This window comes from Theropithecus gelada, chromosome 3, assembly GCF_003255815.1.
Source record: "Theropithecus gelada isolate Dixy chromosome 3, Tgel_1.0, whole genome shotgun sequence".
Lineage (NCBI taxonomy): Eukaryota > Metazoa > Chordata > Mammalia > Primates > Cercopithecidae > Theropithecus > Theropithecus gelada.
In genome coordinates this window covers 57643748-57670758 of record NC_037670.1, presented here as the reverse complement: position 1 = coordinate 57670758, position 27011 = coordinate 57643748, and the positions used below count along the sequence as shown (strand labels likewise).

The 27011-nt window shown below is 41.1% G+C and overlaps 1 protein-coding gene across 1 annotated transcript in view; it reads left to right on the top strand.

The window, feature by feature from the left end:
* LANCL2 (LanC like 2) overlaps positions 1–27011 on the top strand; it is a 63876-nt gene that overhangs the window by 6978 nt on the left and 29887 nt on the right. The window contains exons 2-5 of the mRNA XM_025378001.1: positions 15717–15834; positions 22907–23114; positions 24437–24584; positions 25702–25848. Of these exons, the coding sequence (XP_025233786.1) occupies positions 15717–15834; positions 22907–23114; positions 24437–24584; positions 25702–25848 (621 nt within the window). The remainder of the gene's footprint in view (positions 1–15716; positions 15835–22906; positions 23115–24436; positions 24585–25701; positions 25849–27011) is intronic.

Here is a 27011-nt window from a genome sequence, read left to right as displayed (position 1 = left end):
TTTTTTTTTTTTGAGACGGAGTCTCGCTCTGTCACCCAGGCTGGAGTACAGTGGCCGGATCTCAGCTCACTGCAAGCTCCGCCTCCCGGGTTTACGCCATTCTCCTGCCTCAGCCTCCTGAGTAGCTGGGACTACAGGCGCCCGCCACCACGCCCGGCTAATTTTTTGTATTTTTAGTAGAGACGGGGTTTCACCGTGTTAGCCCGGATGGTCTTGATATCCTGACCTCGTGATCCGCCCGTCTCGGCCTCCCAAAGTGCTGGGATTACAGGCTTGAGCCACCGCGCCCGGCCTAAATTTTCTTTTAATATGAACTTAACCTCCAGCCAGTTTTCAATTCCTGATGTGGAAAGATATTGACATAGAAGGGTAATGGCAAGATTATGGAGAGGAAACTAAGAATATATTATACATGAACATTTTCCATCTTTTGGAAATAAATTGTATTATAGAGCAGGTAAGAGCTTTAATAGTCTCGTGTTTGACTCCTACTTTTCTGCCATTTATGACTTGTAGACTTTGAGCAAGTTATTTAATCACACGCTGAACCTTGCTTTTCTTACCTCATCAACTTGATGTAAATGGTTAAATTGAAAGGCTAACTGAGGTTCTTAATATAACATAGTTGTAATATAACGTATTTGCTAAAACTTTTAATAATGTAGATGTAATATAACCACCCCCTCCTCACTGGGTTGTTGTAATGGCTAATTAGGTTAATACATTTAAAACATTCAGAACGGTGCTGAGTACAGTTAATACCTAGGTACACATAGTTGCTGATACATAGGTGAGTAGTAAGAGTTCAGTTAGTGATAGCTATTAACATTATTATAGACGTACCTTATTTGTATTAGAGTATAAAATGTGATAATGAAAAATTTCTGTACATTTTATATTTTCAGTGGAATGCAGAAAAAAAATACATACCTGTTTTTGCTCCTTAAATAAATGTTTATTCTTGTCTCCTTTTCTTTCTAAGGAAAATATGGTTAGGTGTACAATATTCACATGGATATATCCTCAGACTGCCAACAGTTTCTGGATTTCTGAATTCCATACACATACATTCTTCACTCTCGTCATCTCTGAAAGGGGGTGGGAACTCCTGTTGATGGTGGTGAGATGATAAGGAATAACCAAACCATTTGGAAATGTGGAGGTTGGGAATTCCACCCACAGTAGAACCTGCCAGCTCATACTGTGCACCCTTTGGGCCTCAGCAAGATTGAAAATTGTCATCTATCATAGCCTGGGTCTCCAGATTCATAAGTTTATGCTTGAAACTTCAAACAGAAGCTCTGAACACTTAATTCATGATTACCAAGGGCTTACTGTAATACATTTCTATTTCTTTTTCCCCACTTTATTCCTTTCTGAGAACAGGAATTTTTTCTTGAGTGTACTTGAGTTATCATTTTTAAATTTTTTAAATATTTATTTATTTATTTGAGACATGTCTCAATACTTTGAGACAGGGTCTTATTCTGTTTCCCAGACTGGAGTGCAGTGGCACAATCATAGCTCACTGCAGCCTTGACCTCCCAGGTTCAAGAGATCCTCCCACCTCACCCTCCCAAGTAGCTGGGACTGTAGGTGTATTCCACCACACCCAGCTAATTTTTAAAATTGTTTTCGTAGAGATGGTGTCCTGCCATGTTGCCCAGGATAGTCCTGAACTCCTGGGCCCAAGCAATTCTCTCCTGCCTCAACTTCCCAAAGTGTTGGGATTACAGGTGTAAGCCATCACACCTAGGGAGTTATTTTTAAACATCCTCACTGCTTGATACTGAAATAGGAATGCAGTAGGTAGTAAATGTTTGTAGAATGAATAAATCTATTGAAATTTTAAAAATTGTTATTTTTCATGAGAATCATTTTTTGCATATTGATGATATAACTTTGTATTTTAAAAGCTATTCTGTATCTAGAATGTTACATCTTGGACTCCTGGATGACATTCCAGGCTACTGTAAGTCAAGAACTGTGTAATATGCTGTGGGAGTTCTGGGTGAGGAGTGTGCTCTGTAAGGGCAACTAGCAGTTGACTAAGGCCAGACTAGGTTTTGAGCAAATTTTGCGTGAACGGAATTGCATGTAACAAACTGAGTTTTTCAGAAAACGTTCCTGTCTTTTATAGATTTTAGTTAGTACCATGCACCAATTGTTTAATCAAAATGAAACCTAACTTTTCACTGAGAGCTTTCCATAATTAAATATAATTTGACCACAAAGTCCCACTATCTCCATGGGTTCCTTGTCCCTTGAACTGTAATTATGTATGTTTTGAGCCCTTGTGTGCAGTTTATTAATATATTGTCACTTAGCAGTTTGTCCTTGGTTCTTTATTGCAATTGTAAACTTCCTTGTGGTTATGCCATATATCCCCTACAGAGCATAGACAGCAGATGAATTTTTATGATACACATCAAAATTGGATTGAGGTGTGTGTGCTTAGGATATGTAATCTAGAATATTTTTCTGTTATATTACTGAGTTTGAAATAAGAAAACAGAAGCAGACCAGATTATTTAAATCTATGACTCTTTTTAGCAGAATGAACTATTTTCAAACAACTCTGCAAAACAGCATTATCTTGATAGATTCAGTTTAGGTAAGGACCTGTTACTGAAAATACCACTATTAAAGGTAGATGTTTTCACTACCATCTAATTCTTTACTGTCAGAAGATACAGCTTCTCTACTCCTGCCTACTTTTCCCATGTAGTAATTAGCTTTGAGGTAGGGATTGGGGGACTTTTGTTTTATTCATTTTGTTTGCAAAATGGAGTGTTACAAAGCAAGCCCACACTCTTGCTAGGTATAACATCACATCATATCTTCATATACCTAACATTACAATGATCATTAGCCTAGGAGAGCTGAATTAGGAAATGCACTTCCCCCACCCATACCCCTCAGCAGAAAGGTTTATTAAAATCTTTCCTAAGAAAAGAATTACTTTATGGTATACAGTTTGCAAAGTTTGCACATCATCACATATGTAAAATGTGAGTCAAAAAAACTATTTTTATCGTCTTTAAAATGTAGGCAAGTTATTTTCTCTTAGCTTCAGTTTCTGCATGCATACCATGATGATAATGTTGTTTTAGGATTATCAAGAGGATTAAATTAGGATTATCAAGAGGATTAAATTAGATTAAGTGTCTCAAATACCCCATTTATTAGGAGTGTAGTAATAATAAAACCATCTTTTTTTTTAAAATTAAGCTCTCCTGGTGCATTTCAAGTATTACTCATGCCTAAATGTTCGATTTATGCATAACTATTCAAAATATACCTTTTTCTTTTTAGGAGTTAGTTATTATGTACATGTTGAACTCTTGTTTTTAGACTTTTCACTCTCCTCTATTTGTAGTTAAGATCATAATTTTTTACAAGTTAATTGTCAATCTTTTTTAAGTTTTCTGTATTTTTATGTATGGCAGTTTTATTTCCTCAAACTAGCACTAAATTTATCATAAAAAATACAGAAGAACACAAGTATTTTAGAAAGAGAATGATTGCATATTCCATATTTTTCAGATGGAATGGCTTGTTTCTTCAGGAATGCCCATGGCTTTCTCCTAAATGCATTTTAAATATCATCTCTGTCCCTCAGCACAGAATGCCCCCCACTTTTCACACAGTGAGCTCCTGTCTTTCTGTGACACACCTGTGAGAGGCTTCTTCCTCCAGGGTCTTTCTCAGAGTTGCCCAGGCAGACTCTGTTGCTTGGCCATTCCAAAGCCACTCAGAGGATTAGCTAAGAAAGTTGTATTCTTTTTCCATTGTTGCCATGAATACCACCAATTTTGCAGTTTAAATCAGCACCTATTTATTTATCATCTTTAAAATGAAGTCAGAGTCCAGGTACAGTCTGGCTCTACTGGCTCCTCTGCTTAGAATTTCATAGGGCCAAAGTCAAGGTGTCTTCAAGGTTGCCTTCTCTCCTGGAGTCCCTGAGGGTGTATCTGCTTCCCGGCTCGTTGAGGCTGTTGGCCAAATCCAATTCATTGTGGCTGCGGGAGTGTTCCCCACTTCCCTGCTGGCTGGCCTTTGCTCCTCGGTGCCGCCTGAGCCCTGCCCATGCTTTCCACATGGTCCTTCCAGCACCTGCAGATCAAGTCTCTCTCACACTTCACATCTCTCTGATTTCACCTTCTGCCCTATATTTCTGACTTCAGTAGGAGAAGGTTCTCTGCTTTTATGGGCTTGTGGGATTAGATGAGCGCTGCTTGGATAATCCAGCATCCTCTCCCTGTTTTGTGGTCTGTGACCTGTTTCAGGTTCCAGGACATCTTTGGGGGCCATCCTGCCTACCATAAAGGTTCCTAGTGCTTGTAGTCTGGAGTGGCTGCCTGGGTCCAAACTCCAGTCTGCCCCTTACTGTTGATATCACTTTTGGTAAGTTACTTTACCTCTCTCCTGTGCTTCATAGTTCTCATAGTTCTCATTTGTAAATGGGGTTAATAGTTGTAGCTTCACCATAGAGTTTTTATGATAGCAGTGAAGGGCAACAACAGTCTTAGACAGAGTCAATGCATTCCTTTCATGGGGCTCAGGATCCGCCAGACTCCACATGGACAGCCCTGCAAAGCAAGCTCCTCAGCTTTTAGCCCATTGAGGAGCAAGCTTTCAGGGCCTTCTAGTCCACACAGTGCCCCACTGATGATACTCCCTAATCAAAGAATGGGTCTCTTGGGTCCACCGGGAAGCCCCCTAACAGACTCACAGTGATTGTCGATGCCTTTCCATCTCGTCTCCACCCTCCTGAATGCCCCAGCTACACACTTGCCTGCCTCTGTGAGCGGGCATCTGGTAACAATCCCAGTAAACTGAATGCCTTACACAAGGGTGAAGTAAGATTGTCTTGGCCGGGCGCGGTGGCTCACGCCTGTAATCCCTGCACTTTGGGAGGCCGAGGCGGGCGGATCACGAGGTCAGGAGATCGAGACCATCCTGGCTAACAAGGTGAAACCCCGTCTCTACTAAAATACAAAAAATTAGCCGGGCGCGGTGGCGGCGCCTGTAGTCCCAGCTACTCGGGAGGCTGAGGCAGGAGAATGGCGCGAACCCGGGAGGCGGAGCTTGCAGTGAGCCGAGATGGTTCCACTGCACTCCAGCCTGGGGGACAGAGTGAAGACTCCGCCTCAAAAAAAAAAAAAAAAAAAAAAAAAAGATTGTCTTCAGATATCAGTCTGTATACATTTATATATTTTCTTGAATATACTATATTGCATATTGCTAGTCAGGCATTTATTATATGGAATCATAATTATTTTTACATTTGGCTCATTAGGCGAGGGACATTTTGGGGACTACCCAATCTTATTCAGCTTTGTGTCCCAGTAACAGTGCCTGGTACATGAAAAGCATTAACTATTTGTTTTTCAAAAGAATAACTAATATTATACTCAAGATTTGCCAATCATCTACATTTTATTTCTTCCTCACCTATTTCAAAGGTATCTGAAAGTTAGAAAAATATATGTAGTGCTGGGTATTTTATCATATATGAATTTGTTAATATGCCAATTATGTTTGCTCTGCTTTATGCCGAGATAAAGAAAATTTTATCCTTTATCTTCAGTAATGGTTGTTAGAGTGTTGATATTATCTAAAATATTTGTAAAATTGTAAAAATTTGTAAAATCTACCTTTTTTCATATGCAATATAAAATGTAGCTTATGAATATACTGATCTGAACCCTTACCTTCTCTAAAATCTAGAGTTGAGGCAGAGAGGTACAGAATATGTGAATATGTTCTAGCAAATGACAAATTAGGAAATAAATTATTCCCCTCAATTGTTCCTGTGATGTACATGGAAAAAACATCATGAATACAAAGAAAGTTAATTTCTTGAAACATTTTTCAAGAATATAACTGGTGTAATTTGTATGCTTCAGTATCACCCAGTGTCTGTCTGCCATCTGTTTATCTTTCCCTTCTTCTTTCTCTCTCCTTCCCCTATTCCCCCTTCCCCCTCCTCTTCTGTCTCTTCTTCCCACCCTACCTTCCCCAGGAAAAAAGCTTTTTTATTTGATTCTAAGATTTATTACCATGAAAACATGTGAGGAAGAGAAATAAATCTTGCCATAAATGTGCCTTGTGCGTCATTTGGAATAATAGACGCAGTGACACCTCACAAGGCGTTTTACAACCAGTGATTAATATCTACTCCAATATATTTCTGCTTTGTAATACACTTGGGCATTCTTGTTTGGGAAAATTGTCTACCCACCGTGTAGGAAAAGAACATTTTCTTCCCAATTGCAGTGTAATTGCTAAAAATCAATTTCAGAGTCAAGAGATAAAACCTCCAAAGTTCTTTAACTGCTCCTGCTGTTTCTGGGCTATGTGGCAGGTACATATTTCTATTCATATAGTATGAATGAGTGAAGGCTGTAAGTCCTGCATATCCAAAGGTAAAATGTAAACATAGAATCAAGCAAAAAATTTCACAATAAGCAGAGAATGCGCAGCCCAGGAACTTTAGAAGTAGACAGTCTAGTCAGAGTTTCAAGAGCTTTGTCTCTCATTGTCATGAGACCTCAAGTAAGCCTCGGTTTTCTTACCTAAAAAATGGAATGATGTGAAGATTATTTGAAATATGTAAAGCACTTAGTGCCAAGTACATAGTAAGTGCTCCATAATTGTTAGTTATCTTTATAATAACATTATTGCCAGGTGCAATGGCTCACTCCTGTAATCCTAGCACTTTGAGAGGCCAAGGTGGGTGGATCACTTGAGGCCAGGAGTTCAAGACCATCCTGCCCAACATGGGGAAACCCTGTCCCTACTGAAAATACAAAAATTAGCCGGATGTGGTGGCGCATGCCTATAATCCTAGCTACCAGGAGGCTGAGGCACAAGAATCACTTGAACCCAGGAGGTAGGAGGTTGCAGTGAGCTGAGATCGCGCCACTGCACTCTAGCCTGGGTGACAGAGTGAAACTCAGCCTCAAAAAAAAAAAAGGAAAAAAGAAGTGTGTGCGCATATGTATATATTCACACGTGTGTGTGTGTGTATGTATAAATAAAATACCATTATTAAAAGAGACAAACCAGTTAAAATTTCTCCTGGTACAGTAATCTCCATCAAATGTGAATAGAATTAGAGCATAATAAATGTTTTTTGTACATGAGAATTTTGTTCCAGTATAAACAAATTAGAAGCCTCTTTTATGAGAAATAGGAAAAGGGGAACCAGAAAAAGTACCTTATGGCAAAGGGTAGAGAAATTAATGGTTTTTGCAATGAAATTTTGGCAAATATTAAAGGGAATTGGAGAAAGCAATCATAAGTCTTAAAAATATACTCCAGTAGCATTTATGAGGAGTGAAGGGTTAGTAGTATATGCTTTGGAATTAGGTTATCATGATAGAGCTAAGACTGCATATGAGTGTGCATTAGGCCTGGAAAACTCAACTTAGAGGTACTTTAATCAGCGGGCAGAAGGGGAGAAAAGTTAGGGAAGTTCTTTCTTTTTTATCATGAAAAATAAGAACCTCCCAGGACCTCCTAGAAGACTTTCATTTAGGTCTCATTGGTCAGAACTGTGTCATGTGGCCACCCTTGTGCATAACAGGGCCTGGAAAATCAAGCGTCTCTTCTGGGGCTGGATGCCCTGCTGTTCTGAATATAATCAGATTTCTGTTAACAGGCAGGAAGGGTATGGGGACTAGATATGGGCCAGGAACTATCTTATGGGTTCTGCTACCACAGGTATTAAAGAGGTATCCCCATTTATTCCTTCTTATGCAAATGATTCTGCATCTCTTTGATTACAGTAGAAACCAAAGGTCAAGACACAGGAGGTGTAAGTTACTAACCTGGAGTCAAAAAGTTTTTAAGAAGTTGGATGGAAAACCATACGATTACTCTTTTTGGTGCATTCATTAACAGAAGCAAAGTTAAATACATTTACAAAAACATCACCAAAACCATAGGGAATGGCAAATCCAGAAAGCATTGCTAGTAAGTAAAGATTGTTAAGTGCATGTGTTTGTCTAGTTAACTCATAATATCACCTTTAAGGTAGGTGAAATATTGATACTGTGTTTTTTGGTGTGCCATCTTTATCGTTTTGTTTAAGTGAACATAATTATAAAGATTTTCATGAAGCTCTCCTTGGCCTTAGATTTCTAACTCAGCTTTCACTATAAGGGAAGGTATTTTACCACCATGGATGAGTAGAAATTATTGTAATTTACTTATTACTTTGAATAACATTTAATGAAAAGATACAATTTTGAAAGCTAATGCTATGTTTTAGTCACTTAATAGAATTTGTTGTCTTGCCTACCTATTTTAGTCTTTGGCAACTAATAAATATAATGTCAAAGGGGAAAGTCGTATTCAGTACCTATATTATAGCAAAAATATATACTTGTAAATATGCATGTTTAAATCCTCTTGGGCACAATTGGTTAGTCTCAAAATAGATTTTCCCGTCTCTGAATGCTCAGCTATTACTTTCAGTGACTTAAAAATGTGGACACGGATGGGGGTTTTATGGTATATAATATGCAGCTGGAGTGTAACAAAAGAAAGTATGTATACTGGGTTTTTTTTTTTAACTTAAAAAGTGTTTTAGGGGATTTATACCTTAATGATGGGCTAAGACCCTGCCGGAGGACACCCTGTATAAAACAAGTATAAGACTTGGATATAATATAAAAAGCAGCTGCCCAAAGGCACTGGAGAATAAGCAGACCACAGTGTAATTGCCTTTTTGTATTATGTCCAGGTTCTATAGAATATGTTACAGTGCATGATTGGAGGAGGAGGGAGGTTCTATAGAGTATGTTACAGTGCATAATTGGAGGAGTGAATTTCTTTTTTTGTTTTTTTTTTGAGATGGTGTTTCACTCTTTTTTGCCCAGGCTGGAGTGCAGTGGCGCCATCTTGGCTCACTGCAACCTCTGCCTTCTGGGTGCAAATGATTCTTCTGCCTCAGCTTCCCGAGTAGCTGGGATTACAGGTGTGTGCCACCATGCCCGGCTAATTTTGTATTTTTAGTAGAGATGGGGTTTCACCATGTTGGCCAGGCTGTTCCTGAACTCCTGACCTCAGGTGATCCACCCACCTCGGACTCCCAAAGTGCTGAGATTACAGGCATGAGCCACCACGCCCTGGCGGAAGAGTGAATTTCTATAGGGTATGTTTTTGTTTTGTTTTGTTTTGTTTTGATTTTTGTTTTTTGTTTTTGAGACGGAGTCTCACTCTGTCGCCCAGGCTGGAGTGCAGTGGCTGGATCTCGGCTCACTGCAAGCTCCGCCTCCCGGGTTCACGCCATTCTCCTGCCTCAGCCTCCTGAGTAGCTGGGACTACAGGCGCCTGCCACCACGCCCGGCTAATTTTGTTTTTGTATTTTTAATAGAGACGGGGTTTCACCGTGTTAGCCAGGATGGTCTCGATCTCCTGACCTCGTGATCCGTCCGCCTCGGCCTCCCAAAGTGCTGGGATTACAGGTGTGAGCCACCATGCCTGACTTCTATAGGTTATATTATAGTGCATTCCCTGTGAAAGAAGTTTCTGTGTCTATGTCTTTTATCCTGGAGCTAAGTTTCATTTACGTGGTGCACTCAGTGGTGGCAGGGTGTGCCTGTGGGAAAAACACATTTTCAGGGAACCAGAAATCTAAGATGGGATAACTGGCTGATAAGATAATGGGGAAAGGGAATGAGTCAGAGGAGGGATCCCAAAATCTTGTCTGTGGATATATCCAATCAAATTCTGAACAACCCATGTCTGGAACAGACACAAAGAAGCTTAGCTAAAGACTAAAGATAAGAATTGAGAGGAGAGCTGCTGCCCCAGAAACATAATTTGCAATTCAATACAAGCAAGAAAACAGTGTACAAATTAATATTCCAGATGCAGGGCAAAGTTACCTGCTCTCTGTAGAACCAGGATCGTAGTGTAAGAGAGAAAAATTGTTTTTCCTCTTACCCCTCGGAGTTCTTAGCTGGGACAGACCCCTGTAATAAAAGACAAATTAACAGGAGAAAAACAAATGAGTGTTTTAATGTGTGTATTTCATATGCACGTAGGACGTACCCAGGGAATGAGTGAATCTCACAGAGATGGCTTAGAAACCCAGCTTATATCTCATCTTCAGCAAAGAGCAGTGCGTTTTTAGAGCAGTGACAAGACAAAGGACAGGGACTTTTAGTGTCTGGGATGCAAATCATAGAACGGCAAACAAATGGGGTTTGTAATGTAGAATTCTGTGGTGCCTTCTTCAGGCTGATGCCTCCCAAAGATTTCTTCCCTGGTTGGGAGCGAAGGAGGGACACAGTTTTTAAGTCCTGCTTTTAGGCAGGTGGGAGAGGGGAGAGAGCTATTCTGGCGTCTACTTCTCAGTTGTCTTCAACTCAAATTCATCCTTATGTCAAAAATGCATGATTTTGAGGTGGCATATTCTGCTTTTCTACATAAAAGACACATTTTCAAAAGAAAAGAACATTAACTGGGTCCAATCCTGAAAAGAACCAGATAGTGAAACTAGTATGCAACGATTTTAAACTGACTACTGTAACTCTCCTCCATGAAATAAAACAAAATATGCTTTCAATTCATGAAAAATGAGGAAATCTCAGTAGGGAAGTAAAAACCATTAAAAAAGAGTCTCATGGGTATTTTGGAACTGATAAATACAGTGTATGACAGTTAAAAGTTACTGCATGGCCTTAGCAGGGGAATGAGAAGACTGTCAGTGCCCTGTGAGTTCTGCTTGCCCGCTGCCCACACAGAGCTGCCTTATCAAGACGGGAATCACAACACAAAGTGTAATTCACACAAAGCCAGCTGAACTGGTGACCGGAGTTTTTTACTCAAGCCAGTCTTCCTGAAAACCTGGACTGGGGTTTTTAAAGGATAATTTGGTGGGTGGGGGCAAGGGAGTGGGAGTGCTGATTGGTCGGATCCTAGATGAAATCTTAGGGGGTCACAGTGGGTTCTTCTTCTTGTCTTCTGTTCCTGGGTGGGATCACAGAACCGGTTGAGCCCGATTACCAGTCTGGATGGCACCAGCTGGTGCATCAGAATGCAGAATGCAGGGTCTGAAAATATATCTTGAGCACCATTCTTAGGTTTTACAGTAGTGATGTTATCCTGAGGAGCAATTGGGGAGGTTTGGAATCTTGTGGCCTCTGGTTCATGACTCCGACACCATAATTTCTAATCCACCACCCTGGAGGCAGAGGCTGCAGTGAGGCAGAGGCTGCAGTGAGCCAAGATGGTGCCACTGCATTCCAGCCAGGGCAAGAGAGAGAGACTGTGTTTAAAAAAAAAAAAAAAAAAAAAAAAAGGAATGGAGAGGAGTTAAGCTTTACAGGAGGGCTTGTGAGCCAGCCAGTTATTGCAAGGTTGGAGCCAGCCCCTTTACTACTTTGCTTTATCCTTTATCTCCATCAGTCAGGGAGAGCCTTGACACCCTGGACCTACATGGTGTGAGATGAATTTTTCCCACCTTCTCAAGTCACCACTTAAGGTGAGCTGTTTTCAACTGGAGCAGAGAGCCCCTTCAGCTCAAGACTTTCAGGGGCTGGAATTCCGTCCTGGGAGTCCTTTGGTCCTCAGGCCTCATTTCCAGTGGCTGAGCTTGTGACAGAGTGTTGTGGGAAGTCAGGGACCCCAAACAGAGGGACCAGCTGGAGCTGTGGCAGAAGAACATAAATTGTGAAGATCTCATGGATATTTATCAGTTCCCAAATAATACTCTAATAATTTCTTATGCCTGTCTTTACTGCAATCTCTGAACATAAACTATGAAGATTTCATGGACATTTGTCAGTTCCCAAATAATACTCTTATAATTTCTTATGCCTGTCTTTACTTTAATCTCTTAATCCTGTAATCTTTGTAAGCTGAGAATGTATGTCACCTCAGGATCACTGTTGTACAAATTGATTGTAAAATGTGTATTTGAACAATATGAAATCAGTGTACCTTGAAAAAGAACAGAATAATAGCGATTTTCAGGGAACAAGGGAAGACAACCATAAGGTCTGACTGCCTGCAGGGTCGGGCAGAATAGAGCCATATTTTTCCTCTTGCTGAGAGCCTATAAACGGACATACAAGTAGGGAAGATATCACTGAATTCTTTTCCTAGCAAGGAATATTAATAATTAAGACCTTTGTCTATAAACGGCCACTCTGGGAGTGTCTGTCGTATGTGGTTGAGATAAGGACTGAAATATGCCCTGGTCTCCTGCAGTACCCTCAGGCTTATCAGGGTGGGGGGAAACCTCACCCTGGTGGATTTGAGGTCAGACCAGTACTCTGCTCTCAAACCCTGTTTTCTGTTAAGATATTTATCAAGATAATACATGCACAACTGAACATAGACCCTTCTCAGGAGTTTTTGATTTCGCCCTTTGCCTTGTGATCTTTATTTTGCCCTTTGCCTTATGATCTTTATTGGCCTCAGAAGCATGTGATCTTTGTTCTCCTTTTTTGCCCTTTGAAGCATGTGATCTTTGTTAACTACTCCCTGTTCGTCCACCCACTCCCCTTTTGAAGTCCTTAATAAAAACCTGCTGTTTTTGCGGCTCAGGTGGGCATCACGGTCCTACCGATATGTGACATCACCCCCAGAGGCCCAGCTGTAAAATTCCTCTCTTTGTACTCTTTCTCTTTATTTCTCAGACTGGCCAACACTTAGGGAAAATAGAACCTACATTGAAATATTGGGGGCGGGTTCCCCTGATAGCAGAGGGTACAAGTTGAGTGGGGCTTTTCCCATTTATCTCACTGGGAGCAGTTTGCCTTTGGGTGGCCTGGCCGTCTCCACTGGTAGCAGTCATTTGGAGGAGTATCCTTAGGGAAACCTGGCGGGGGCTGGGGGCTTTAAAACAGCCAACAGTTGAGCCTGCCTCTGCCTCTGCCTCTTGTTTCTGTTTTTCTTTGTCTTTCTTTTCTATTCTTTTCTTTCTCTCTTTCTTTTCTTTTCTTTTTTTTTTTTTTTTTTTTTTTGCCCTGTCCTCCTTATTCTGCTTTTGCTTATAAAAGACTAAGGAGGCCGGGCGCGGTGGCTCAAGCCTGTAATCCCAGCACTTTGGGAGGCCGAGACGGGCGGATCACAAGGTCAGGAGATCGAGACCATCCTGGCGAACCCGGTGAAACCCCGTCTCTACTAAAAAATACAAAAAAAAAAAAAAAAAAAAACTAGCCGGGCGAGGTGGCGGGCGCCTGTAGTCCCAGCTACTCGGGAGGCTGAGGCAGGAGAATGGCGTGAACCAGGGAGGCGGAGCTTGCAGTGAGCTGAGATCCGGCCACTGCACTCCAGCCTGGGTGACAGAGCAAGACCCCGTCTCAAAAAAAAAAAAAAGACTAAGGAAACAAATTTGATGTTTTTCTGCATAGGAGCCATGCTGTGTTACACAAGAAAGTTAGATGTTTGTTTTTGAGGATCTGGGGGTTGAATTCATTCCAGTTTTTAAAAAATACAGCCTAGAGGTGAGTCTGCAGGAACAGATGGGGTTTGTCCCACAGTGGGACTGGAAAAGGTGCCACTCAGGGCTGACTGAACCGCACTTTCTCTTAGGGCATCCTGCCAATGAAGAGGGTTCTGCTCATGTCCGCTGAGGGACTCTAAGACTATCAGGATAAATTAACGAAAACCTAACTGTGTGCTACACAAGAGATCGACTTATAATATCAAGACAAAGGTTGAAAGTGAATGGATGGCCAAGTAAGCAAGCAGTGGGCATCTGAAAACTTAGTGACTATGTGTAAAATGTCCCATAAAATAGCTCTTAGGTCGAGCAGGTAAAGAGGGTTTTGATACTTATGTTAATTAATTTTGTCCTGAATATAGCAAAAGGTTTTTGAATCAGGAATTTCTTCCTGTTTACCTGACCACAAATAACCAGTGGGCAGTTCCCAGGTCCCAGTTCTTATCTGTGGTACAATGCAGTGCAGGTAGGGTGTGATGACCTTCATTGGCAAAGCCAGTATTGTAGATAAGGAAAGAGGGAAAGTAAATTTTCTGTGCTTTTTATAAAAGGGGAAAAGGCAATTGTCTCCCCTTCCCTTTCTGAGAGTCTCATTAGCAGCATCTTTCTTTAATCTTTTCAGAATGTACATAAATATCTGTATGGAAAAGATGAGCCCATTGTCTTCAGTTTTACAAGTCAGAAATGTCTCCTGGTTCTGGGGCCTCATGCACTTTGAAATGTAAACATGCACATCCAGGGTTGAGGAAACCTCTCTGGGGTTCACACTCTGCACACCTTAGTTCCTAAGGTTTACTTTTAGTCCAGAATCCCAAATTTCAGTAGAATTTGCCCTCAAAGCCCTAATTGTGCAGAACCTAAAAGTATTTTCTTTACAATCTCATAGAAGGACATTTCATTATGAAAATGAATCAGTTTGTCAGGAAGACATACTAGTCATTAATTTGTCTATGCCTAATAACAGAACTTCAAAATATATGAAAGCAAAAAGAGAGAGAGAGTTAAAGGGAGAAATAAACAATTCCATAGTCGTAATGGGAGGTTTCTGACTAATTGATAGAGCAAGTCGATTTTTAAAAATCAGCAGAGGTGGGCCAGGCACGGTGGCTCATTGCTATAATCCCAGCACTTTGGGAGGTGGGTGGATCACTTGAGGTCAGGTGTTTAAGACCAGCCTGGCCAACATGGTGAACCCCCATCTCTACTAAAAATACAAAAATTAGTCGGGTGTGGTGATGGGTGTTTGTAATCCCAGCTACTCGGGAGGCCGAGGCAGGGGAATCACTTGAACCCAGGAGGCAGAGATTGCAGTGAGCCAAGATTGTACCATTGCACTCCAGTCTGAGTGACGAGCAAAACTCTGTCTCACCCTATTTCTACTAAAAATACAAAAATTAGCCAGACGTGGTGGCAAGTGCCTATAGTCCCAGCTACTTAAGAGGCTGAGGCAGAAGAATCGCTTGAACCCAGGAGGCGGAGGTTGCAGTGAGCTGAGATCACACCACTGCACTCCAGCCTGAGTGACAGAGCGAAACTGTCGTGCAAAAAAAAAAAAAAAATCAGCAAAGGTAGGAAAGATCTTAACAATACTGTCAGCTACATTATTGAAGAATATTGCATATTTCTCTTGGGAAAGACTGCCAACAATGAATAAGAATACCTGTTTTGTTTGCTCTTAGTCTTGGGACTTAATTCTTTTTATATAATACTATTTTTTAATCTGATAAATCCATAGTACTTGTTTTTATTTGCATTTCATTAATCACTGAGTGATCAAACTTGTTTTATGTATGCTTATTTTTTCTTTTGTATGAGGATGTTAATAATTTGGGGTCTAGTTGTGTATTATGTTTATTATTGATTTATATCTTATATTCCTTGTATTTCCCCTTTGTCATTAACTTTTAAACCATCTTTCTTTTGTTCTTTATCTTACAGAAGTTGAAATGTTTGTGTAGTTAAATCCATCCATTTTTTTCTTTTCTGTTTTTTTTTAAATTCTTTGATTTCTGCTAGTTGTTTTCTGTGATTCTACTTATGAGTTATAGTCTAAATAGGGTATTATCTCATTAAAAAAAATGTAACCTCATAAAAATCAAGATGGACTCCAACTAACGATGCACTGAGACGGTCCAAGGAAAGTAACTGCTGTCTGTTATGTTTGTACAATTTAGACTTTAAAGTGTTTATTACAACATTGTCCCATTCTTGTGCAGTTAAAGTTATCTCTTCTTTTGGATCTCAGATCATTCATAACTTAATAAGACGGATCCAGACCAAAATTAAAGATCTTCTGCAGCAAATGGAAGAAGGGCTGAAGACAGCTGATCCCCATGACTGCTCTGCTTATACTGGCTGGACAGGTGAGACTGATACATTTTATTCTTAGATTATGAGATGTAAGACCTGACTTTGAAATTTTCTTCTCTTTTAAAGTGGTAAAGATTTGGCCAGGCACGGTGGCTGGTGCCTGTAATCCCAGAACTTTGGGAAGCCGAGGCAGGTAGATCACCTGAGGTCAGGAGTTCGAGACTAGCTTGACCAACATGGTGAAACCCCGTCTCTACTAAAAATACAAAAATTAGCCGGGTGTGGTGTCGGGCGCCTGTAATCCCAGCTACTCGGGAGGCTGAGGCAGGAGAATTGCTTGAACCCGGGAAGCGGAGGTTACAGTGAGCCAAGATCGTGCCAGCGCACTCCAGCCTGGGCCACAGAGTGAGACTCCGTCTCAAAAACAAAAGAAAATAAAATTATAAAGATTTTATACTTTTTTTTTTTTTTTGAGACGGAGTCTCACTCTGTTGCCTGGGCTAGAGTACAGTGGTGTAATCACAGCTCTCTGCAGCGTTGACCTCCTGGGCTCAAACCATCCTCCTGCCTCAGCCTCCCGTGTAGCTGGGACCACAGGCACGTGCCACCACACCTGGCTAATTTTTTTTATTATTTTGTAAAGACAGAGTCTCACTATGTTGCCGAGGCTGGTCTCAAATTCCTGGGCTCAAGCGACCCTCCTGCCTCAGCCTCCCAAAGTGCTGGGATTACAGGTGTGAGCCACCATGCTTGGCTGATTTTATACCTTTTAATTGAAGTCTTGCTCTGTGTCTTCAATGATGAGATGATTTGGAATTTTATTTCTAAAGAAATGCTTTCTCCCTGAAGTTTGAACTTTAATATCTAGTGTGTCTTTTTTTTTTATAACATCATTTATTTAACCTAATATGTAGCTGTGTATGAAAATGTGTAATTATTAAGAGCAAACTTGCCCTAGGGTCAATTTTAAAGGATTCTTTGCTGCTCTGGTCATTGTGACAGGCTGTGGTGAGTGGTCTCTCTGTTCTGTGATATAAACTATCTACCCTACTGCCTGTACTCATTTGACTCATTCGTGCACATAAATGTTTTTATTTTTATTTTAATGATAACAGTTAAACAACCAATAATATACTTCACATCAAAAAATGTAATTGAAAAATTAACTTGCCTTAACTAATCTTTGCATTCTTATTATTTTACCCGGTATTCAGAACATTCTAATAATTATTTAGGGAATATAAAGGATATAAAAGATGACCTTGTTCTCAGGGATTAGACTGAAGTCTGACTAAATTCCTAATGACAATTTATATACACATTTAGAGTGATTTCTTGCTGAATTCTTATAGCTTAATTAATAAACAGCATAGGCCAGCTGTGGTGGCTCAAGCCTGTAATCCAAAGCACTTTGGGAGACCAAAGATGGCAGATCACTTGAGCTCAGGAGTTTGAGACCAGCCTGGGCAACATGGCAAAAGCTGTCTCTACTAAAAATACAAAAATTAGCTGGGCGTGGTAGCATGTGCCTACAGTCCCAGCTATTGGGAAGGCTGAAGCAGGAGAATTGTTTGAGCCCAGAGGTGGAGGTTGTAGTGAGCTGGGATCACATCATTACACTCCAATCTGGGCAACAGGAGTGAGACCCTGTCTCAAAAAGAAACAAACAAACAAACAAAAAACAAACAAAACAGCATAGACAGAGATATACATATTAGAGCCACCATGAACTAAACATGGGGCCCTGATAATATTGTATTTGTATTTATATTTATATTCATTTTTGTGAACATTGTATTTGTATTTATATTTACATTCATTTTTGTGATGCTTATTTGCCTGTTATGCATGCAGTATTTACATAGTGACATTACATATGCCAAACTTCAAACTTATAAACCCAGACAGACATGGAGCCAGTTCACTTAGAGGGCCAAAGATGTCTTAAATGTAATAAAATTAGATAATTGTGGTTAACCTGAAGTAAAATACAAAGAATAAGGATATTTTGGAAGGAAAATAGCATAGCTATTAGTTGCACAGGTTTCCCCTAAAAATCTTTTACTTACAACTTTTTTGCTTGTTGAAAAAGGGTTGCTAAACCCCTGATTGTTAGGTTCTAAACTGGCCGTGCATCACAATTACCAAGAGAGCTTTGTAAGAAACTACAGTTCTCAGCCCCCAGCCCAGAACTGTTACATTAGGAACTCTACAGGCGGTTTCCAGAAATCAGTATTGCTTAAAAAATCCCTAGCTGTTGCTGTCTTTGGGAATCATCATGGAAATATTTTGTTTAGTGATTTAAATTAATAGGGTTTAGAGGTTCAGGTAGATGTATGGAATCCACCTAGACCCATACCTCCCTAAATTGTGTGTACAATATAAGAAGAAGGCTGGGCACAGTGACTAACACCTGTAATCCCAGCACTTTGGGAGATGGAGGTGGAAGGATGGTTTGAGGCCAGGAGTTTGAGACTAGCCTGGGCAACATAACAAGACCCCATCTCTAAAATTAGCTGGGCACAGTGGTAAACACCTGTAGTCCCAACTACTCAGGAGGCTGAGGCAGGAGGATGGCTCAAGCCCAGGAGGTCAAGGCTGCAGTGAGCCATGAGTGCACTGCTGCACTCCAGCCTAGGTGACAGAGTGAGACCCTGTCTCAACAAAAGCAGAAGAAGAATGAATGAAGCACCCACAACTTACCCCTTTAGCAAAACTTTGAGACAGAAAACACACAAGTCATGTTGGGTAAAAACAAGCAGCATCTAGAACGAGTGTGGAGAGCCATGGTGTGCAGGCGAGAAAGCCCAGGGTCCAGGCATGGCCGAATCACCCCGACCCCACCCACCCTCCCAGAATCAACAAATAGCTATTCCAGGCAGGGTGGGCCACAGCCTCAGTGGGAACTTCTGTGGGCACATCCGAGTGCAAAGTGGGAAGACAGTGCCAGGAGAAGCTGGGAATAAATGTGTGGAAAGTGCACAGGGAATGGGGTTGGAGAGCTGTAGAACAGGCATGGTTTGCAGAGAAGCAGGTTTAGCTTGCAAGGTGGAGCGGCATTCTTGCTGGCCCCCGCTGATGGTGTAGAGAAGGAAGGAAGCAGCAGCAATGGGCACTCCTGATACAAGAAAGGGTTTGAGAGTCAGGAGATCTGGCCACCAGACTCCTCGTGTATTACATACACTGTTCATCACTTAGCAAGAGGACACCGTTGGGATAAAAGTTGGGAAAGCTACCCTAACCATTTTCCCCTTCCAGGGATTTGTCCTATTAATAGTTGATATAGAAAAGTTCAATTTTAAGAAAAAATATAATTACTTTATCCATAATATAAGGAAGAAAAATAAAAATAAAAATTTCTCAATGGAGGGAGAAAACCGCACCAGGAAGATGTCACTACAAAGTGGAGAAAAATTGGTGATACTTTCAGCATTCATTTTGTAACTTAGTTAAGCAGTGAGTTCAAAACGCAGAGGTAAAGACACTCAGAGCAGAGATGGCTAGACGGTAAGAGCACGTGAAATAAGAATTGACAGACCAAGAAAAGAAATTTAAGGAAAAGATAAAAAATCATTTCAGAAATGAGACCAAAGCGCAAGGAGCCAAAGAAAGAGCTGACCCCACAGAGAGCATGGGGGCAAAGTGTCCTCGTGTCTAGGAAGGGTGTAATAAATGTTTGCTTAATAAATAAGTGACTAAATGAAACTATCAAGGAAAAAATGCAAAGGAAAAGCAAGATAAATTAAAGAGACACTTCAGTTTTCCAGTCTAGCGTTTAAGGAGTTTACAAGTCACCATTGCATCCTAGCAAGTAAAAAGCTTAACAGAGTGAAAACTCAGCAGCTCTTCTTAGCTCCATGAGAGAAGTGAGGTCAAAGGGGCAAACAGCTGCACCAAAAACTGGCGAAACAGGTGAATGCCGAGAACTACAGTCGTGCATCGCTTCACATCATGGATGAGTTCTGAGAAACACATCACTGGGCAGTTTCATTGTGCAGACATCATAGAGGTGCTCACACATACCTAGATTGTGTAGCCAACTACACCTCTATGCTCTATGGTATAGCCTGTTGCTCCTAGGCCGCAAAGCTGTACAGCATTGCTGTACTGAATACTGTAGCAATTGTAACACAATGGTGTTTTTGTATCTAAACATAGCTAGATATAGAAAAGGTACTGTAAAAATATGGTATTATGATTATGATCTTATGGGACTGTGCGTATACAGTTTGTTGTTGACCGAAACTTTGATGATGAATTACGGGGGCTAAGTGTGGACCAGCCAGAGAGACTTAAAAACTCGATGGGCACCCAGTCATAGCGGGCTCTCACACTTTTGTGAACTTTACCTCTAGGAGCTCCACCAGATCTTCATGGTGAACATCAGGGAAAACTCCCCTCATGCTTCTTGTAGGTTCAGGGGAAGGAACCATACTGAATTCCATCAGAGCCTTCTGTTCTTGACAAGACCTGCCCTCTGGAGAAATTGCTTTACTGGAGCCTCTCTTGCAAGGGGTTTATCACAGCCCCGCCTCCCCAGAGCGAGGGAGATGCCTAGCTCCAGCTGGCTCTAGCTTTCAGCATTGGGGAAGGGAGATAATCAGCTGCAGCTTCTGCTGGCCATCCTGGCCAACTGAAGGTGTGGGGATGGGAGGCACTGGTGCAGTTCACAGTCCAAAGACACAGGCTGTCTAGAAGGTTGAGCCTGCTCACAGGCGTGTGCTCCCCAGCACCTCCCACCACATGCCTAAGGCCTGTTCGTTCTAGCTCCTTTTACCTAGTGCAACATGTGCGCCTGCCAACAAAAAAATGACAAAGCATGATGACCTTTTTTTTTTTTACTTTACCTATTACCATTTACTTTAAAATACTGAAGCATTAAGTATCTGTAACTGTAGGTGTTTAGGTTCATAGGTTAATCAGATCAGCGTCCTATTTTTAGAGATTTCTGAGTCAATCGGAATACTCATTTGTAAGCCTTTATAGTGATTATTATGTTTGAAATTTGTAGGTACTTAAGTTTTACTGTCTGTTTCCTGTATGCTTATATTTTTTGAATGTAGAAAACATACTCTCATTCAGACCTTCCAAATATGCTACTTTCTTATCTGTTTGACTCAACATCTTTAAAGAAATGGATAATGATGAAAGACTTCAAAAAGTGTTAAGGATTAATTTGAAAGAGAAGTAATATACCCTGAATAGAAGAATTGAAGAAAGAAGCAGCTAGATATTTGGAGAAATTTAAAAAGCAAAATGAAGCCGGGCACAGTGGCTCACACCTGTTAATCCTAGCACTTTGGGAGGCCGAGGTGGGCGGATCACGAGGTCAGAAGTTCGAGACCAGCCTGACCAACATGGTGAAAACCTGTCTCTACTGAAAATACAAAAATTAGCCGGGTATAGTGGCGCACGCCTGTAATCCCAGCTACTCAGGAGGCTGAGGGAGGAGAATCACTTGAACTCGGGAGGCAGAGGTTGCATTGAGCCAAGATTGCGCCACTGCACTCCAGCCTGGGCAACAGAGTGAGACTGTGTCTCAAAAAAAAAAAAGCAAAATGAAAAATAATAAAAATCAGAGTAGGATATTAGACAAAGACTAGAATATTGAAGAACCTCAACTTAAACATGAAAGAAATGTTTCATTTGGCCTTTTCACCAGCATGTCATGTCTGCCAATACTTGTTCCTATAAAAGACTTTAGTAAATACATATTTATGCTGATTCTTTTTTTTTTTTTAACTTAGCTGTCATATTGTCTTCTCAAACCTAGATATACGAACATGCTTCTTTTAAGAAGCCATATAGGCCGTTCTCTGGAGATTCTCGGATTCATTTGCAGATCTGAGTCTGTTCTTTATCCAAAATGGAAAGGTCGGTGGGTGATGAACACACACGCCCTTTGTACTGGTCGCCTTACTCTGTACTGTGTGGCTGCTCCAGAAATGGCGAGTTCACTCACCAGTTGGTTGGTCAGTTGTAGGGTTGTTCACTAAAGAACATTGAAAAACTGGGAAAAATAGGCCGGGCACCGTGGCTTACGCCTGTAATCCCAGCACTTTGGGAGGCTGAGGCCAGCGGATCACGAGGTCAGGAGATTGAGACCATCCTGGCTAACACAGTAAAATCCCATCTCTACTAAAATTATAAAAAATTAGCCGGGCGTGGTGGTGGGTGCCTGTAGTCCCAGCTATTCAGGAGGCTGAGGCGGGAGAATGGCATGAACCTGGGAGGCGGAGCTTGCAGTGAGCGGAGATCAGGCCACTGTACTCCAGCCTTGGTGACAGAACGAGACTCCGTCTCAGAAAAAAAAAAAAAAAAGAAAAATTGGGAACAATAGGAAAAAAAAAGGAAGAAGAGAGTATAAAGTTCAGAAAAGCAATCATTTGGGATAACATAAGAGAAATGATTTTATGAGAAGTAAAAAGAAGAGGATCCATGTTAGGATCTACAAGGAAGAATGAATACAACTTTGGAATGAATGAAAATTAACTGAGGATGAGTAGGAAGTGATGTATCTTCTCTTGTCTGTGAATAAGAGGTATTACATCACTATGCTAGGACAAGCACCAAGCTAACATGTACAAACTTGATTTCTGTTCTTTCCTCCCTAATTTCTCTGTCTTGGTTTTGTTTTGTTTATTCATCTTTCAGAAATGTATGATATGGGGGCCGGGTGCAGTGGCTCATGCCTGTAATCCCAGCACTTTGGGAGGCCAAGGCGGGCAGATCATGAGGTCAAGAGATTGAGACCATCCTGGCTAACACAGTGAAACCCCGTCTCTACTAAAAGTACAAAAAAATTGGCCAGACGTGGTGGCGGGCACTTGTAGTCCTGGCTACTCAGGAGGCTGAGTCCGGAGAATGGCGTGAACCCGGAAGGCGGAGCTTACAGTGAGCCGAGATTGCACCACTGCACTCCAGCCTGGGTGACAGAGCAAGACTCTGTCTCAAACAAACGAAAAACAAACAAACAAAAGAAATGTATGATATGTATTGTTTTGATGTCACCCCTTTGAAAACATAGATTTATGTAGAAGGTATTTCATGTAATTACAAATAATGTCCTGAAGATGAAAGGAAAAGATAATAATGCTTTTCTTTTGGGGTGGGAAATTATTCCAGGCATAGCCCTTTTGTACCTGCAGTTGTACCGGGTCACATGTGACCAAACCTACCTGCTCCGATCCCTGGATTACGTAAAAAGAACACTTCGGAATCTGAATGGCCGGAGGGTCACCTTCCTCTGTGGGGATGCCGGGCCTCTGGCTGTTGGAGCTGTGATTTACCACAAACTCAGAAGTGACTGTGAATCCCAGGAATGCATCACAAAGTGAGTTTTAGAACTGGAAACATTTTCCCCCAATTCCCAGTGAAAGCTCTTGCTGTAGAAAGATTCAAAAAGGAAACTGTTTTTAATTTCATCCATTGCTGTAAACAGATCGTGCCAAACTGTTAATCTTGAGCATAGTGGTGGGATCATATGCCCTCTTTTTATGCAAGCATGTGTGTGCCTTAATTTTGGGAGAAATAAATATATTTCTTGATTTTAACCATCTTTCCTAAGCAATTTTTAGTTTTCTTCAATGCATGAAAATTAGCTTACATGCTTTAGATTCACCATAATAACTAAACCAATCTTAGGTTCAACCCTTAAGTAACTGATTAGATATGCTAATGATGGAACAATTAGGGAATGTAAGCGTTTATTGCACCTATTGGTTTATATTCTTTCTTGAAGAAGCAGAAATCACGGCTCATTCCTAGGGTCTGGTAGAGTATCTGGCACGTGCTAGTCAGTTAATGTTTGTTGAAAGACAGGGTGATGCTGGGTATGGCGGCATGCGCTTGTAGTTCCATTAACTTGGGAGGCTGAGGCAGGAGGATCACTTGAGCTCAGGAGTTCAAGGCTGCGGTGAGCCACCATCCTGCCACTGTACACCAGCCTGGGCAACAGAGCAAGACCCTGTCTCTAAAGAAAAAGAAAGAAAAAAATAAAGAGAGAACGACAATCTAATTCCCAAGCATTGGTGACATTGCAGTACCATTTTTTTTTTTTGAGATGGAATTTCGATCTTGTTGCCCAGGCTAGAATGCAATGGTGCGATCTCAGCTCACTGCAACCTCCGCCTCCTGGGTTCAAGGGATTTTCCTGCCTCAGCCGCCAAAGTAGCTGGGATTACAGACATGTGCCACCACACCCAGCTAATTTTGTATTTTTAGTAGAGATGGGATTTCACCATGTTAGTCAGGCTGGTCTTGAACTCCTGACCTCAGGTGATCCACCTGCCTCAGCCTCCCAAAGTGCTGGGATTATAGGCATGAGCCACCGCGCCTGGCCTGCAGTACCATTTTTATTTAAATTTTAAATCACTTTCTTTTACTTCTGGATTTCAAAATAAAATTTTATGGTTTAAAATAGATGTAAAGGTAGAAATTAACAGAAAGATGTTTTATTTTTAATTTTGACATTCAAAAGGAGACTAGTGAACTGGAGACATTTTTGTTGTGTTCTGGATTTGGGAATATTTTTAAAAATCATAGTTTTAAATTTAAAATAAATAACAGGTAATTCCTAAAGCAACAGGTTTAGTGTTTCAGGAAGAAGTACTTTAGAATTCCTCTGGGAAAAAATTAATTTTTCTTATTGGTTAGACTTTTGCAACTCCAGAGAGCGGTTGTCTGCCAAGAATCAGACCTTCCTGATGAGCTGCTTTATGGACGGGCAGGTTATCTGTATGCTTTACTGTACCTGAACACGGAGATAGGTCCAGGCACCGTGTGTGAGTCAGCTATTAAAGAGGTACTGTGGGATATGGGCAACTATGGGCATCTCTACCATTCAAACCTGTTTGCTAGCATTGAGTTGTATTAATAGCTGGACTCTGTTTCTAGGTAGCATTACTTTTTAAAGTAAGAAATACTGAAGTATTTCTTCAGAAGTACTTTTTTAAGTACTCATCAAAAGTAAGAAATAGCCCCTGTTTTTTTCTAGGAACATTAACAAAAAAAATCTGTACTCTCTTTCATCTTTTATTAATTCATCTGTTTTTACTGGAGCTAAACAACAGCGGCTTTAGAGAGTTAGAATGTTTATTTATCTTTCATGAGATGTCTGAGCTGGTAAGCATTTCAGGCTGGTACGAGTGGGGACCAACTTCTTATGTCTCATTCTGCCTTATCCTAGGGGCATACCCTTATTTGCAGAACCAAAGCTAGTTTAGCCCCTCAACCTATGAAGGGGAAAGAGGAGGTGGAGGTGACACAGCTTCCTTGTTAGGGACTCGGTGTCCAAGTTACCCACTTTACTTCTGCTCCCATCCCAGTGCCAGAACTTCATCAAGTGTCTGTGTTCAGCTGTCTGTAACTAGGGGGCCAGATGCCCAGTTAAAACTTGGAATACTTTCCCAAAAAGGATGAGAGGAGATAGACATGAGGAAACCGTCATTCCAGACATGCTATGCTTTTGATCTAGCTGAAATCCTTCATGCCAGAGCAGACCTCATATCATTAGTCTTTCATAAATAAAGCCAGTTCCTCCAGCCTTTTCTGATAGGTGTATGTGCTGCTCTTTTGGGAAAAGCACTGCAGCTATGGAGCAACTAAGAAATCCAAAACAGTTTTTATAAGACATTTTTCTAGATTTTTGGTTGACTTTTTATACAAAGAATTTTTTATTTCTTAGACTTACTATCTTTTCCTACTCTAACATTGGCTCCTGATTTCTTTCTGCCTGCATTTATTAATTTATAAAAGAAATATAAGTATGTTAGCTGCTAACTGCTTAAAGACTTTTAGATTAAGTTTTCTGCCTCTCTCTCTATATATATATGTCATATATATGTATGACATACTGTTAATTGAACTACAACAGGGTACATATACAGTTTTAGATTTATGCTGTCTCGTTCTCTCTGTAGGTAGTCAATGCTATTATTGAGTCGGGTAAGACTTTGTCAAGGGAAGAAAGAAAAACGGAGCGCTGCCCACTGCTGTACCAGTGGCACCGGAAGCAGTACGTTGGAGCAGCCCATGGCATGGCTGGAATCTACTACATGTTAATGCAGGTAGGTAAAAATTCTCTTACACACTACAGTATATTTGATCAAACATGAAATGGGAAATGAATCCTGCATACAAACAATCCTGCAGCCTGGATTGAAATACCCTACTTTGAATCGCAGATGCGTAACTCTGCCTCATAAACCACAGGCAGTGGATTTCTAAGAGTCCAGTGAGTTCCTGAGTACATTTGGTATGGAGTCTTAGAGCAGATTAGTTATCTCTTCCCCACACTTTTTTTTTTTTTTTTGAGACGGAGTCTCACTCTCTCACCCAGGCTGGAGTGCAGAGGCGCGATCTCGGCTCACTCCGGGTTCAAGCGATTCTCCTGCCTCAGCCTCCCAAGCAGCTGGGACTAGAAGCGCACACCACCATCTCCAGCTAATTTTTGTATTTTTAGTGGAGACGGGGTTTCGCCATATTGGCCAGGCTGGTCTTGAACTCCTGACCTCGTGATCCGTCCACCTCGGCCTCCCAAAGTGCTAGGATTACAAGCATAAGCCACCGTGCCTGGCTTGCCCACCCTTTTCTTCTGTGCTTATCCTCCTGCTGATTGCAGTAGGAACTCTTAATGGGGAAAAATCTTCAGGGAGCAACAAGGACTGCAGAACCAACTGAGGCAGTGACTTTGTCATGTCCTGATAACCTCGCTTGCTGTCAGTTGTCTTCTATATTTTTGATGAGTTTGTTGCTGTGGTTATGATTTTGTCTCTCAGTCATCCCTGACACCTATTAAGTACTGACTCTTCTATCAGGCCAGTAGAGACCCCACACTAAACATTGCTTCAGGCTGTGTTTGGCTTGAGCATAAGCCTAGGACTTCAGCCTAGTCTGTGGCCTATGTTCTCTTCCCTGCAAGGCATAAAACCGCCTCTGCCACCACCTCCTCCTCCTCCCCCTCCTCCCCCTCCTCCCCATCCCTCCTCTACCCTCTGTCCTGCCCACTGTTCCCTCCCCACCTTCTCCCTCCACCTCCCCTCCTTCTCCTTCTTTCTTCTTCTTTTAAATTAAGCTTTCTTTATTCTACAAAACGACAAAACTAGTAAGTCAAAGGATGTGGATTAGAATTTAGATATCTTAGACTGGAAAACCTATATATTACTTTTTAAAATTTTACTTCAGATTCTTTTTATGTCTAATCTACTATATCATGTCCTCACTCACTAAA